The sequence below is a fragment of the Ixodes scapularis genome, unplaced genomic scaffold (genome assembly GCF_016920785.2).
Source record: "Ixodes scapularis isolate PalLabHiFi unplaced genomic scaffold, ASM1692078v2 PGA_scaffold1__304_contigs__length_218370807, whole genome shotgun sequence".
Lineage (NCBI taxonomy): Eukaryota > Metazoa > Arthropoda > Arachnida > Ixodida > Ixodidae > Ixodes > Ixodes scapularis.
Window position 1 is genome coordinate 96034410 of NW_024609846.1, and position 15609 is coordinate 96050018.

At 47.3% G+C, this 15609-nt stretch overlaps 1 protein-coding gene across 1 annotated transcript in view; it reads right to left on the reverse strand.

Annotated features, from left to right (window-relative positions):
* LOC8029614 (EF-hand domain-containing protein D1) overlaps nt 1–15609 on the reverse strand; it is a 61588-nt gene that overhangs the window by 8873 nt on the left and 37106 nt on the right. The window contains exons 2-3 of the mRNA XM_029974762.4: nt 3164–3311; nt 1568–1702 (exon numbers count right to left, since the gene is read on the reverse strand). Of these exons, the coding sequence (XP_029830622.1) occupies nt 1568–1702; nt 3164–3311 (283 nt within the window). The remainder of the gene's footprint in view (nt 1–1567; nt 1703–3163; nt 3312–15609) is intronic.

Below are 15609 nucleotides of genomic sequence, written 5' to 3' on the forward strand. Positions count from 1 at the left end.
TCTCTACCATAAATAGCTTCGGCTACAGCGCGCTTCAAATATGGCACAAACGATAATCGTCAAAAACCCGTCGTCTTTCCTCGCCCCTTCGGGAATTTATTTCTTTAAAACTAAGCATGCCAGAACATAGAAATAAATGGCATTGTCTTTCGTAAGGAACGCAGCACCGCATGTAAAAGTTCGAGAAAACAAAATTACGAATGTACCTCACTACTTGAATTCAAATGAAACCGTCTGCCGGTCTTTCGAAGTTAACGTCGAACTTTTACCCTAAAAGATCGAAGTTCGTCGTACTTCTGACTTTTCAGGATTCGAAAGTTCGAAACTTCTCGAATTGTCTTGATAAATAAGTTCGAAAATTATCGAATTCCTTAGCGTAGGAAGTTCGAAAATCATCGAATTGTTTGGTCAGTCAAGTTCGGAAGTTCGACAAGGATCGAATTTTGCAGCGTGATAAGGTCGAAAGTTCGAAAAGGATCGAAGTTTTTAGAGTAATAAGTTCGACGGTTTGAAAAGCGTCGAACTTCTTAGTTTAACAAGTTCGAAAATTTGACTTCCGTCGAATTTTACAAAATAAAAAAAAAAATTCGAAAATTTGGCATTTTTTGAACCTTTCGAACCGATTGATGCGATCATCGAAATTTCGGTTCGAAAAAAGCTCGCGGCATCCCTAGTTAAGTTGCGATTCGTCGTGCTGTGGCCTTGCGTGCTCGCGAGAGGTCGAAGCGTTATGGAAGGGAAAGAGCCCTTTTTAACTTGTCACCGACGATATAAAATCTTACTGGTATTTTGGTATTGTAACCGATGTTTTCCGGTTCTTTGGAAGAAAGTAAGAACGAGAGGGTTATAATACAAATTGTGCATCAATGTCCTCTTTTTTTCTTCTTTTTTCTACTTCCCGCTTCTTAGTTTTACTACCACCCTCTCACCCACCATTGCAACCTGGCTACACTGGAGCTCTCCCCGGCCGGCTCTTGCATAGCAAGACACCAAGAAACCGCGAAGAGAACGAGGCGCTTTGCAAGCGGTGCGGCTTATAGCTCCGAGGATGGCAGCGTACATGGCTTTCACTGACGTCACATCGATCGCGAGTTCACTTTTTTGCCGAACACAAAGACACGCCAATAATGGCGAACAAGGAAAGAAATGATACCAGCAAATTACGAAGTTTATACAAATAGATCTGCAAAAAAAAAAAAGAAATCCGACGTGCGCAAGAACAATGAGAACGTGCAAAGTCATGCTCAATGTCTCTGCGCACTTATTCTCCGTCTAATCGCATTCTGAGTGCCGTGCTTCGTTGTGTCGTGTCCTGCAGGAAAGCGAACTCAGACATTTTCATAGCGTGTACGTGTCGTAGCATCGAGTTGGTTGTTTTAGGCAAGGACAAGTACGAACGACCACCAGCCCGATGCCATGACGTCGCGTGCAAGCCGCGTACAGGTCCAGTCCTGGGTGAAGTGGTCGCGCGGGGTGCCAGGGTGCATCGGTGCGCGGGTGAGAATGAGAGACGGGCAGTAATGACCTGCTGCTCACGATGCTTCTCCGGGTTGGCCAGAGCCCATACCTTGGCCTCGAAGAAGTCCTTGGCCCCGCCCACCCCGGCCACGTCCACGTCGATGCTGGTGAGCCGCGCGAGGGCGCTCAGGCCGCAGTCCATGGACAGCTCGCCGTCGCGAGCCTTCTTGAAGATCAGCAGGAACTGGCAAGAGAGAAAGAGAACTGAGCTTGCTTGCCAGTGTCTGAATCTTCAGCTTTCTTTCTTTATTTTTTTCCTTGTGTTTGAAGAGCTAAGAACCAGGCAGTTGAACTCGCATGAAGGTACATGTAGAGGAAAGTCGGTCGACCTTAATATCCTGGGTCCCTATAATTGAGCGAGCAATCTAAAAAATACCTGTACGACTGCTTTCTCGCAGAGCTCCCACTCCGAGAACCAGTCTCCGTAATCTACAAAGGAAGCTCGGTGAAAAAAAAAGGTCGAAAATATATGTTTAGGCCTTAAAATTAAGTCTGCGGTGTGACACTGAGCATTACGTTTCACGTGATTACGTCATGCTTAGTTTCACAGCACAGACTTCACTTTTAGATTTATAGAAAATTTTTCGGTCATGGGCGTTTGGTTCACAGTGCACTGCACTGGGGGAAACAGTGAGCGCTCTAAATCTGCTAGTGTATACAACGAATATGCGAGCTCGCCCTTCACATGCTGTCCGGTGAATTCCCTGAGGATGGTGCACGGTGTGGGATGGAGGTAAGCAAGCGCGACATTTGTGGGATTGTTTTGCCGATGTCACAACCCACTGCCTTAATTCATTTGTGCCTACACGTGTCAAAACGACGAGAAAGAAGAACACTTGGATTACTAGGGAAATTATGCATATAAAAAGAAAAACTAAAGCCAAGTCGGAAAGCGAATGCGCTTAGACCAAGTGACGATAGAAAGATGGCACGTGAAACCCTGAGTCACGAACTAAAAAGGCTCGTTAAAGATTCAAAGGAAAAATTTTACACTATCACTCTTAAAAGATTTCTTACTGAAGCCCCAGCAAAATTTTGGCAATATGTTAATCCCTGAGCCGCGAAGGAATGTACTTCCGATAACAGTCAACGAATTGAGAAGTTAAATCATTTCTTTTGTCTCTGTTTGTATGTATTGATGTTTTTTGCTTCGTTTTATTGCGTGCGCATAATTTTTTTTTATATATATTACATTATACTTTTCTAATAGCCTTGCAAGGGCTGACAGTATCATTAAATGGATAAAATTATTCCTATACACAAAGGAGGATCGGCTTCATGTGTGGATAATTACCGGCCTATATCTTTCGTTTCCCATAATGCAATGCGCGGGACCCTCGTGACGTCACACGTGACGTCGTGTGTGACGTCATTACGGGAGGTTTCCCATAATGCGACGCGCGGTTAGGCCGAAAGCGACGGCGACGGCGACGCCGCTCAAGCCGGAAACGGGCGCCTAAGAGCTGCGCTCTAAAAGCTCCAGATAACTGGCCCCCATGGCTTTAAGCACCCGCCACCTTTCTAGGCTAGGTGGCGCAACGTAGACCACCCGTTATAAAGGTACAGCCGTTAAAATCCATCCATCTATCCGATGACTGGAGTGTCGTTTGCTGCGAAGCGTACGTTGCTTATTTCGTGCGTATACCTCTCTGAAGTTGATGGTCCCGTCAAAGTCCTCGTCGACGTCCTTGATCATCTGCTTGAGGGCCAGATGGGTCTGCGGGGCGCCCAGGATCTCCATCATGCGCTTGAGCTCCTCGAAGTCCAACACGTGGTCTCCGTTCAGGTCGAACCTACGAACAGGACAGGAGAAAAGGTGGTCAGCGACACGGATACATTGTCGACCTGTGCCCGCGTGTGTCTCGTCCCAGCTGGCAACAAATAAAGTCCCTCCATTAACGTTAACGCTTTGCTAAGTAACGACAGCGACTGATGTGCCAACACGCTCTCCCATTGGTCCGCGCCCGTGTTCCGTTTCCGGTTAGGAAGAACACGGCGGATTTGACTCGACCTTGTGGGCGGTTATACTCCGTCTCATCCCACGATGGACTAAAGCCCAATGCTAAAGGCCAACGGGTTAAATCACGAGCCTGTTAGAAACCACGAGGTATATTTGCCCCGTCGTACGTATCAGTGCGCCAAGACCCGCCATACGGAGGCAAGTTTTTCGTCTGCTCATCGAACCCTCGCAATAGCTCCCTCTGCTTGCTACTATTGAAGACTACTGAAGGTATTAAACACCGCCTGGATGCGATGTGGCGAAGAGAATCCGGGATCAGGACCAGTTGGCAGTGGCGATTAAGAAATAAAGATATAAAGAAATAAAGATTACGGTGAGGGCATCACGTGACTTTTTTTTTATGACCAGCTATAAAAGGTTTAAAGTTTAAACGATACTTGCACCCAGGTGGGGTGCACGTGACTCTGTCACATGCGAGTTGGGTGGTTGGTTGCATGGAATGTGGCCGTAGCTTTGCCACCGTTGCTCGCTTCCATCCGGTAGTGTTTACGTGAGCTAAGCGAAGGCGAGGCGGGTGAACGTAAACCCTACCGGATGGAAGCGAGCAACGGACGGACAGCGATCCTGTCACATGCGAGTTGTGACGCAATGCAAGCGTGACGTTTTACATTGCTTAATGTCACAACTAAATCTGCGTTTTTTGGTCTCAACATATGTTTCGGCATCGTCATTCGCTGAGCTGTCTCCGTAAGTTGCGCTGATTAGGGAGTTTTCGTAGACCGAGCTGCCCCTCCGCTAAGCGTTCCGCAACGAAGAAGTTGCTACTGCGCCTGCGCGCCCATAGCCTTGACTGTGGAGTTCCCGCTATCGTAGCGGGTTGCGGAGAGCCTTGCGAGACGGCGAAAACTATCTACGAAAACTCCCTATTGACTCTCCGAATGTTGTACGGGAAAGTAGACGCACGGGCTTTTCTTAGAGTGTAATACACTCTATAGAAATGCCTGCGCGTCTACTTAACCGCAAAACACTCGAAGAGCCATTCTCTGCGATTTATGAAATCAGCTCAGCGAATGGTGAAAGGGAAGATCTGTTTAGACCAAAAATGAAGTCTGCGCTGTGTCATTACGCAATGCAAAGCGTCATGCTTGCATTGCGTAATGCCACAGCGCAGACTTAATTTTGGAGTGTAAACAGATGTTCCGCCTCATCATTCGCTGAGCTGATTTTGTAGATCGCAGAGATTGGCGCCTCGAGTGTTTTGCGGTTAAGTAGTCGCGCAGGTATTTCTTAGAGTGCAGGACTCGGCGGTTGATCAAAACTTCGAAAACGCAGCATGCGGCTGTACGAGCCTTCCGAAATGCTAAAAGCCTAGCGTGTTTCCTGTGCAGTGACGGAGCAGTGTGTAACTTTGTAGGAAGACGTGTTTTGGTAAACGTTTAATGTAAAGCTTCTTCTTTTTTTTTTTTTTTTTGCTTTAGGAAAGCGATGCTCTAAGTTTCGTCGTTTCCTTGGAGGCTCCGAAACAATGCACCGGGCTACGGATCCTTGCTGCGAAGTGCCCGCAGCGCGACCGAGTATTGTGGAGAAGATGCGGCGCTAGCTAGATTTTTTGTTTTTACGTTAGAATGCCCCCGTCTAGTAAAGTTTGAGTTCTCTGTTGGGGCGTAGTGGATGTCTTATGTTGGTTTGGCACGTAGCAACCAACGTATATTTCCGTGGTGTCGTTATCATAGTGCGAAAATGGTCTCCTAAAACTCCCTGTTGCGTTATAACTAGAAAATAGAAGTCATAATGGTTTATAAAATTTTTATTTTCGTTTCAAGTAGGGATGTATATTTACGCACAACTCACTCTAACTCATAAGATTTCTTTTTATGCACGCCGCAACTTTGTGCGCGGCCAGTAATGATTATAATATATTTGCGTAAATAGAGCCTAACGCAAGATGAAGCTGCCGATCTCTACCTCAGCTTGTCAGATGACACGTGGGCTAGTAAAGCAGAAGCGGACACCTCGAGCGATGACGACTTTAATCCTGACTTGGCGCCAGTAGAAGCCGAGGGGCTTGAATATTTGGATATGGCTACGGAACATTCTACCACTTAACAAAAGAAACGTAAGGGACACTTGTATCAGCGAAAGAAATGAAAAAAAGAACAAGTAAAAATAAGCGTTGCAATCGCTCGGACAACGGCGATAATCTCCACATGGAAGAGGAGAGCCAGGACCCCAGTCAAGAGTGGAGCCGTAATCTTCCCAAGACTTCGTAGATGCTTGTGAGATTTGCCAGCTGAACGAAGGAGGAAATATACAAGATAGAGAAAGACAAGGTAGTCGGGACATACACATGCACTCTGCTGGTCTCTTTCTTGTCTTTCTCTTATCTTGTATATTTCTTCCTTCGTTAAGCTGGCAAATCTCGCAAGCATGAATAACCAATCAGCTCAGCTTCAGGCTATCACAAAGACTTCGTAGAAAATCTAAAGACGCGGAGCCAGGAGTATTCCAAAGAAGCGCTGATGACTGCCAGACAAGCGTTTCAACTCTACTTCACTGACGACATTCTGGATATAATCGTCGCAGAAACAAACCACTATGCTCGTCAAAAAATGTGAAGAGAGTAGTATGACGTTACGAAAGAAGAGGTCAGAGCTTTTTTTGTGGATGCTCTTCTTGATGGTCCTTAATCCAGCTCATCACGTCTACCTCTGCTGGAGTAGTGACCCTTTCTTCAATGTCACTGAGATATCTCGTGTAATGACGTTCAAGCGGTTCCAGGCCATTCTTAACTCTGTATATCAATGACCGAAACGAAGAAAAAAAGAGAGAGGAGGGTGACGACAAGCTTGCCAAGGTTCGCCTTCTCGTGTCGGCTCTAAACAAGCAATTCGCTGAGCACTACCGGCCCTTAACACACCATTCTGTGGTCGAGAGCGTGATTGCATTCAAAGGTAATATCTGCTCTCAAACAGTACATGCCCATCATGCCCATCAAAAGGGGGTACAAGGTGTGGTGCCGTGCAGACTCCTGAACTAGATGTCTTGTTCAGTTTCAAATTTATGAACGAAAAGATTTAAGACAGCCTCCTAACTTTGGACTTGGCGAGCATGTGATGCTAGTACTATCCGCGGGGGTGTTAAAGAAGGTACGCAGTTGTACTTCGATAACTTCTTTACTACAACAGAGTTCATGGGGAAGCTGTCGGAGCAAGGAGTGCTCGCAGCTGGGACGCTTCGCACCAACCGCAAAGATCTTCCGAGCGGGGTGAAGACGGACAACAAGCTGCAAAAGGGATATTTCAACTGGAGCGCGAAGGGCAGAGTGTCTGCTTACGAGGGGGAGGACAACCGCAACGTCAACATGATGTCCAGTTTCCACATTGCAGACGAGACCTGCGAGGTCAACAGAAGACTCTCCAGTGGTGCGAACGTTGGGGTTAGCTGTCCGAAAGCGATCGCGGACTACAACCAATGGATGGGTGGTGCTGACAGATTTGATCAGAAACGGAACACCTACGCTGCTGCCCGCCGCTCCAATAATGGCATAGGATTTTTTATTACCTGCTCGAGGCAGCGGCGGTGAACGTCTTACTGCAGTACCACTCCGGAAATGAGACTACGTATCTCAAGTTTCGTCTTTCCCTTGAGCGCCAGCTGATCGACGGAACCACTCTCAGGAGAAACCAGTCAGGAAACAGCCACAAAGGCAAGAAGAACCGAAAGCCGAACGGTCGGAAAATGACCGGTGTCCTTGAAGAGATCAGGCTTGTCGGCCAGCAACACCACCCCCAACGGTGTGCGAGCAGGAGGCGGTGCAGATGGTGCTCCTGCAAGACGTAACAAGCCCGCACATACCACTTGTGTCAGGAATGACGTGTGCCATTGTGCGTAACTTGTTTCGGACCTTTCCACAATAAAAAATAAGCATATTGGCGCCCTCGCATTCACTTGAGTTTGAGCGAAAAAGATGGCAGTACGAATATGTACCACTTTCATGAACCACACGAAAAGTCAGTGGTACAAATATGTACCACTGACTTTTCGTGCGGTTACTATAAATATGTAACATAAAATTGAAGAAAATAAAAATGTCATTCGGTTTCTTTTTTGTACATACAACGTAGCAATTATTTTTGACAAATAATTTTGAAAAACCGGTAGCGCCTCACAAAGGGTTTACCTTCCGATTAACCAATTAATGCCTTAATCACGATCAATCTTTTTAATTGGTTGAAGTGTGACGAACAAAAACAAAACAAGAAAAAAACATTATACGCTTTCCTCATCTAGCAAACGTAAATTGAAAAAAAAAAAAAAAAAAGACCACAGATTTCAGCCGAGTTGTAGAGTTGTCAAGTGATTTTGGTCATGGATTTGATGTATCTAAAGTCCCCGAGTTGGTTCCCAGCGATATGCTCCTTCCTCCCAAGGCCGACGGGCGAGCCGTGCGTCGCGTCGTTCAGTGGCGGCGGTCCGACAGAAAAGCCTGGCAGATCAGCTCGACAATCGACTGGAAATTCACTGGGCCAATTTCGGACATTCCGCCGACCGAGTTTCCCTTCAAGCGAGCGAGAACACAAAAAGGAAGGACGACGCGTCTACACAGCCAGCGGAGTTGAGCCGTTGTGCGGGGGGACCTGTCGGCAGCCGCAGCACCCGGCGTTATAGTATTCTACTGAGGAATTCGGGGTAAACAATTATTCCCGCCTTCAATTTTTCTTTAACGATTGTCCTCATCTGCAGTTGGTTGGGTCAAGAACACATCAGCAACGCTATATTTAAATTAATGAGTCCCCTGAAAGGGAAGAGGCGCGGCGTACCCTTCGCCACTTTTACTTGCTTCAGTATTACACACTTCACAGACGTGGAGGAGTACAACAATATGAAGCGTAAACATTAGGTGAAATTTAAATGTAATCTAAGCTGCAGGGGCGATGTTTGTAACCCACAGCAAGGCGAGAAAATTATATCTCACACGGTCACTTCAACGCCAAGTGAGTGTCTGTTTAGCAGAGCAACGACTATTGTGAACAAGCAAACGAGCTCGTACCTGCCGAAGGATATCAACAAAATAAAAAAAAAAAAAAATTAGCTGTAAGTCTCTTTGGACTGTTCTCAGAAACACATCGAAGTTGAGCTCTAATTGAAAATTGCGCTGTTCATCACATAAAGTTGAGCCGTAATTAAAAAGATAAACATTGCGCCGTTCATCACATAGCAAAAAAAAAAAAAAAAAATAGAATCAGCAGAGACAAGAAGTGTAAATTTGTCCTCGTTAATATATTATGCATAAAAATCAGCGAAACCGATTAATCGTTCAAAGGTAAAGGGTGTCGGGTTAAAATTTTTAATCGACGCCCAGCCCTGCTCTGGAAAATCATCAACCTTCCAACCTGATATCGTTTCATGACCCTTTGAAATTGACTTTCGTCCGGGTGACAAAAGCACGCCACAAATAGATCGAATTCCCCCGGGTGTTCGAGTCAGCCGGTGACCCATTTAGCGATAAGTTTTGATTCGGGGGTTGGAATGGCATCTGGGCGGCGACGTGTCCGGGGCTCTCCCGGATGAACGGGCCGACCCGGTTGCGTGACACGCGCCGCCGAAATCAAGAGCGTCCCACTCGGTTGCGTGCCCGGCGTACCGTCCAACTTCGTCTCTTAGCTAAAGGAACCTGTCGTGCCTGCAGTATATATCACACGGCGTATAAACCCAGAATCTATATATGGATCGATGGAACTGTATCGGGCGGTAGCTTGCGCCGCCTAGCGTAGAAACATCGCCGTGAATGAAGATGACGGACGGCGAACGAAGGTGCGGCTAACGTCTCGGGACTCGTGTTTAATTGGTGAGAACACGAGTCCTAGCCGAACGCTGACGCAGCACTCGTGTACAACCTCTTCCCCGCGTTGGCCTTCTTTAGGTGACGTCACGAATACAGCCCTATGCTCTTGTTATCTAGGAGGTATGCCTTCGACTCCCTTTGGGGAAGGGGCGAGAGAAAAATGGTATTGCCATTTGATTATCTTTTGATAATGGGGCGGCCCGAGGACTCGTGTTGGCATGAGGTCGGTGTTCCGTCGTCGAACTCCCGTCTCCTCCTCTTCCCAGCTTCTAAACATAGAGAGAACCGCGGACAACGCGAGCAGTGCGCAAGCACAGGTACTCAATCGTGCCGAGTTGTATCTTTCGGTGTGTTTTCGTCTTTCGCCAGGAATCCCATAGGCTGCACGGAACAATAGCCGGCAGGGCACGAGAGGAAGAAAACCGACGTTTCTGGAATCCGAAGAAGGCAGGAAGAAGATGCGTGCGGCACAGTCAACGTGCAGGCATTGGGCGGTATAGCGCGGCTATACGAAGTGACCCGAGTCGGGAGGAAACACACGTCTCTCCCCTCCGGAATCTGCCTCGCGATCATCTCCGTCCACGCACCGAGTACCGCGGTATACCGCCGGCATTCCACAAAGCCGCTCTCCTGGCCGTCTCAATCGCCCCGCTCCCGTTGCTGCGATCGTAATCAGAGATGCGGCTGCGCTGACCATACGCTTCCGGAGCATCTGGAGCCACGCTCGTGTTCTTCCGGGGAGCCAACCGACAGCACGAGATAGAAAGAGAGTAAAAAAAAAATTTTTTTTGACAACGACCTTTACCTTTAAAGGCCCGCAATACATGAAACGCAGAATTTAAGAAGCGTGCGTTTTTATTCACAACTTTTAAACAGAAAATTGTGTTCTTCTTATTTGCAACAAAATTAACTATCTTCATCGTCAAACGCTGAGCTTCCGTCCAAGTTCTGGTCCAAACAAGATTCCAAAGCTTCAAAACGAACCGTTTCATCTTATTCAAAAATTCTTAGCTATCTTCGTGATTTTTTTAAGAGAAAAATGGCGGCATATGAAGCCCACGAATATAGGGAGCTGAATTGCGCAAACCATCGGAAACGGGCTCCATTTTCCCATTCAAAGTTTCATTGGGAGTATAAAACTTTCAATGGGAAAGCGCCACCAGTCTCGGTTTCAGCCCACATAACCCTTATCTCACCTCCGTCCCTCTTTGGCCACCCTTCCCCGCCGGATGATACAGCTGCCCCCTCCTCCATCGAGAGAGCAATCTACTTCCCCGCACCCCGCCCTTCCTTTGTATTATCGTTTATTCGACGATACCATCACCACCACATGAACGGTTCAGCAGACACCCTTCGTGACCGCCCCGTTCGATATAGTTGGGGACGTCCAAAAGTGACCATAACAACACAAGTAGCTCGATAAGTGAAATTGAGGAGCAGATTTGTCGTAGAGACGTCAATAGGGACTGGTATTAGATATGGCGTGTCATAACGCCCATGTTTAATCGAGACCGGTAGGAAGAAGAGTAGGTACGACTAGAGTCTCTTGATACTTCTTTTTACAAGATAACGACAATCAATACAAATGACAAATAACATTCCGCTGGAACAAAATGGCGTCGTTCAATTCAGTCTTCTGCTGTGCGCCGCCATTCGCTTCCTAAGACTTGCACCGTCCAGCAGTCGGCGCTTCAAAGAATGTCGCTACTTGTAGGAAGCTCTCATCTAGGGACTTTAGGTACGACATGCATCGTCCACGGTCCATTGTGCCCCTTTCCTGCGCTTATCACACGGGCAAAAAATTGCTGAATCTGTGGGCTGTGAACGCACGCTCGGCGTCTGAAATTCCACAAAAGAGAGCTTACCGCGCATGCTCAGAATACATGTTAAGGTGGCTGCGCCCCATACGATGGACTAAAGGCAAAAGCCACGGGCCGCCATGTCCAATCACGTTCCACGCTCAACGCTCAACTATGACATGCTCAGCATTGATTAGGGGTGAACGAACGATGCTCCGAACCCAATAGCGCTGCATCATTTCTATAGCCTCGACACTGCAAAGAGCCTGCACGTCGTGTCTTATTTTTGCAATTTAAAGTTGTTGAGACACTTATTCCTATTCAATTCGAACCACTGTCCGCCCATCCCCATCAGCGATACGAGACGCGGGCTCCGATACGTGCCTCGAACCGAATTAGCACACAATTTCGAAGAGGTTCGTGATTGGATCTGTCGGTCCGTAGCTTTTGCATTTAGTCTATCATAGGGTGAGACGAAGTATAAACTCGTCAAAGGCGTAGTTGGAACCCGAAGTTCACGGAGCGCACCGACTGAACTATCCCGACGATGACTTCGCGTTTTTTTTTTCACCCGCGTCCAATCGGCGTGCTCCGCAAACTTTCGGCTTAAACTTTGTGTCTGACGAGTCTGGGGCCCCAGAAGGTGAATATTGGAACGTCTATTGGAGGAGAAGAATGAAGCATTCTCTTGTCTCGGGGGCGCTATGGTTAAGCAGACCGCGGTAAATGGGACCGGTTCAGAGGTGCAGGGCGGCCGAGTTTGTTTCGCCAGCGAGCCCTCGACGGTCATGAATCGGTGCTCGCGTAATTCTCGCTCCCCGCGGTTCGCTTTTTGTCCCGGATCCGAAGAAAAGGCCCGACCCCGAAAGCTCGCACGCACCGCAATCGGTAGGCTCTAGAACGTAACAATTTAAGGGAGTTGGTCCACATCGCCGATCGCTTAACCCGAAGTGAACCGCTATTGTTAATGAAAATTGCCGCTGTTTGTCTTTTTTTTTTTTTAATCTGGAGCGAAAGGTTTATTATACAAAAAAGCCGCAGGCCAAATAACCGCACCGTCCGAAGTCTAGTTTATCTTATTTTAGGTACTCGTTTGTATTACACCGGCGTTAAAGGCGAAAGAAAAATATCTAGACAAACTACATCCGCTTAAAGCCCCTTTAAACGGAAAAGTAGCGATATCCCTTAAAGAATGCCGCCTGCTATCTTGGGCCAAACCAGGCGGCGCTACCGTCGACGCGAGGGTATAAAAAAGCAAAACATAAAGGTAAAAGGTGTGCGCGTCAGAGGAGGGGCATAACGAATGCCTATGCTATGAGCTCATGTCGGCAATCTAATAAAGCCGACTGTGCAACGTCACGGCTTTCATCGTCTTTCTTTGAGCACATCCTTCGAGGCTGGTAGACTGTGACAGTGCGCTTTTAGCCTGTGTGTATGTTCGCGTGTCTTTCAGCCTTTGACGGCGCTCTGACTCAAGTACAGGAAGGCTGTCTTCTATCTTGGGCCAAACCAGGCGGCGCTATAGTCGACGCGCGGGCGTACAAAAGCAAAACATAGACAAAAGCTGTGCCCGTCAGAAAAGAAGGAAGAAGATGTCGCCACCTTTTTTTTTTTTTTCAGGGGCATCACATCCGCTTGGTTAAAACACGCACAGACACACACACACACACAAAAAGAGAAAGATTTAAAAAAAAAAAAGAGAAAAATGAGACATTTACAAATCTCTGTAATGCAAAATTAGAGTGCAGCTCTTGAGGAGGAGGAGGGGAGGATACGGAAGGGAGGGTATGCACCCCTCCACCCCTCCTCCTCCTCGTCTCCCTCCCGTTCTCCACCTTTTCTCCTGCCTCTGAATTTGTTCACGGGTGACGTGACACGAAGTAGTGACGTCGCTTTCCCCGGGGATACTGGATTGGTGTCGAGGTCACGTGACGTCAATTTCCCCGTTAAATCTAGCGAGGAAACTTAATCCGTTAAATTCAGCGGGGAAATTTTCCCACTAAATTTAATTTTTCCGCTAAATTTATCTCGAAAACTGTCGTCACATGGTCTCCACACGAATTATGTTTCCCCGCTATATTTATCGGGGAAGCTGTGACGGTCTCATAACGGAACGCGCGCGGTTACGCCGACGCCGCTGAACCGGTAATCGGGCGCCTAAGAGCTGGGCTCTAAAACACGTACACACTCGGCTCATTTCAACCCGTCACTTGCGCCCCGTTGAAACTCAGTGTCAAATACCAAACTTCACAAGGCGAATTGGTGCCGCACAGGAGGACGTACCAACGCCCCACTTACACGCTCCCAGGCTTCGTTGATGTAAATTGGCCATCTCGTTAGTCCTTGGTGGTAGGGGCGGATCCAAAGGTGGGGGGGGGGGGGGGGGGGGGGCGACGGGGGCGCCCCCCCCCCCCCCCAAACAAAGTCGACCCCCTTCTCGGAGGGCAGTTTGACATGGGTGGACCCCCCGGTGCACAAGAAAGAATAAGAGAATATTTTCCGCCCCCCCCCCCCCCCCCCAAGCAAGGAGCCTTTGCTCCTTGCTTGGGCAAAACACAGATTTCAGTGATTAGATAACTTGTGCAACAGAAGGTATTAGTCGAAATAATATTGAAAGTATTGTGTCTTATATGAACCCACATTTCATTGCTCAATCAAGCCATGCAGATTTAAACGCAATGTTTTCAAGTATTATTTTTTCCCAGAGGCAATACATGATGAAATTCAATTGAAATATTTATAGTAATACCGCGTTTCGTGTGTTCGTATTTTTTTTTCTTTGCTCCTTTAATATTGCGTATACCACTCCTGCTATATGGCTTTCAGTGAAGAGTCGCAGTATCTCAAAATAAATAAAATAAATAGACCCAGTAGGGTGGAATAATCGCTGAACTGCAGTCTGTTGCAGGTTAAAACCAGCACGGCAAGCCCTCTTCCCAAAGCTCAATTTGCCCGCCATAGTTGGCGGTTTTCTCCTTTCCACTCGCCTCCCCTCAAACAATCATTCCGCTCAAGCGGATAGAGTGGAGGGCTTTGTAGGAGGACCTCGCCTTCCTATTCTAGTCCTGCAACAAACTACAGTAGCGTGTTTCTTTCTCTACGCAAAAAAAAAAAAAAAAGCAGAATAAAAGTTTTAAATATTTTATTTTTGTGCGGAATATCGTATGTCATTTAAAAGCATATAGTGTGTCATTCTCGTGCTGCCCAAACTAAAACAAATCTTGCCGTATACACGCTGCGAGTCGATAACATGTTTTTCGCCGTAATGAACGATACCCTATTTTAGGAGACGCCAGAAGCGGGCCCAGTGTTTTACTGGCCCATTTGTAAATTACCCTCCCATCTGGGTTTCAACGTCGGTCATTACGCGGCTTGGAGCATCGTAAGTCGAGTACACCGTTATCGGGTATCAAAGGAAATGAGGGGCCACGTTGACGACAATATATTGAACACGTGGGCATTAGCTTTCATCCGAGCGTTCAAATATTCTAATCATATAACTGTTGAGCAAGCTTTGGCTGTGACAATCGAGGAACGACACATCATTAATAGCTGTGCTCGTGCATATATTAATAAATAAATACTACAACCGAACCGCAGATAGCCTGGGCATGCGAGAGGATGTACGAATATGCAATTTTTTTCGTCGTTGTTTTCGGGCAGAGATGTCTTTTGGCATTTTATCATTAGACGAAAATCTGCACGTTTCGGTGTTTTTCAGCTGTCACTTCACGTCTCTCGTAAAAGAGGCGCGCCTTCCATTCTTTTTCTCCATTATAATAATTTTAGTGTGAAATAAATATTAACAAAAACGAGTTCACGGCTGACCTATTATTTTGTCTACGCAATAATAATCGAAAATAAAACGAACACACGGAACCGCCCACATTTTTTCCTCTCGAGACTGGCCGAAAGCGCACATTCCGCGGTGCCGCCTGAAAAACAGGAACAAATCGCGATGCCGCCACGCCAAATGGACCGCGTATAAAAGCGCATATTCTCCATCTTTTGTGACGGCGTCATTGTCCCTACGTCGAAGGGAGGCGGTCGTGGCTGCCTTTTCGTGCATCGTGGAAAGAGGTCAGGCGCTAACTTCATTTCGCGCACAAAAAAGGAATAATAAGATTTAAAAATATATCGCTGACGTTTGAAGAAGCGTCACTTTTTGCTCTCTGTTGTCTAGAAAAACGCTTTTTTCCCCTTCCTTTATACTCGGTTCACCCATTAGCTAGCAGTGCGGTGAAAGCTACGTGCTCGTTTAGCCAATGATGCGTCCGTCTTTCGACACGTGATCACGACTCCCGCCCGTATACACTCACGGGCAGAGAGCGGGGTCACGTGATGAAAGGAAGGCGGCTGGTTGGTCCGAAAAGTCCGTGTAGCTCCCACCGCATTGTCAGCTTAGCGGTGAACGGAGGTAGACGCGGCTCCGAGTACGTTGAGAATCTACGTTGGGCGGTCCAAGCTGCGAGGTATGCACGCCGTAT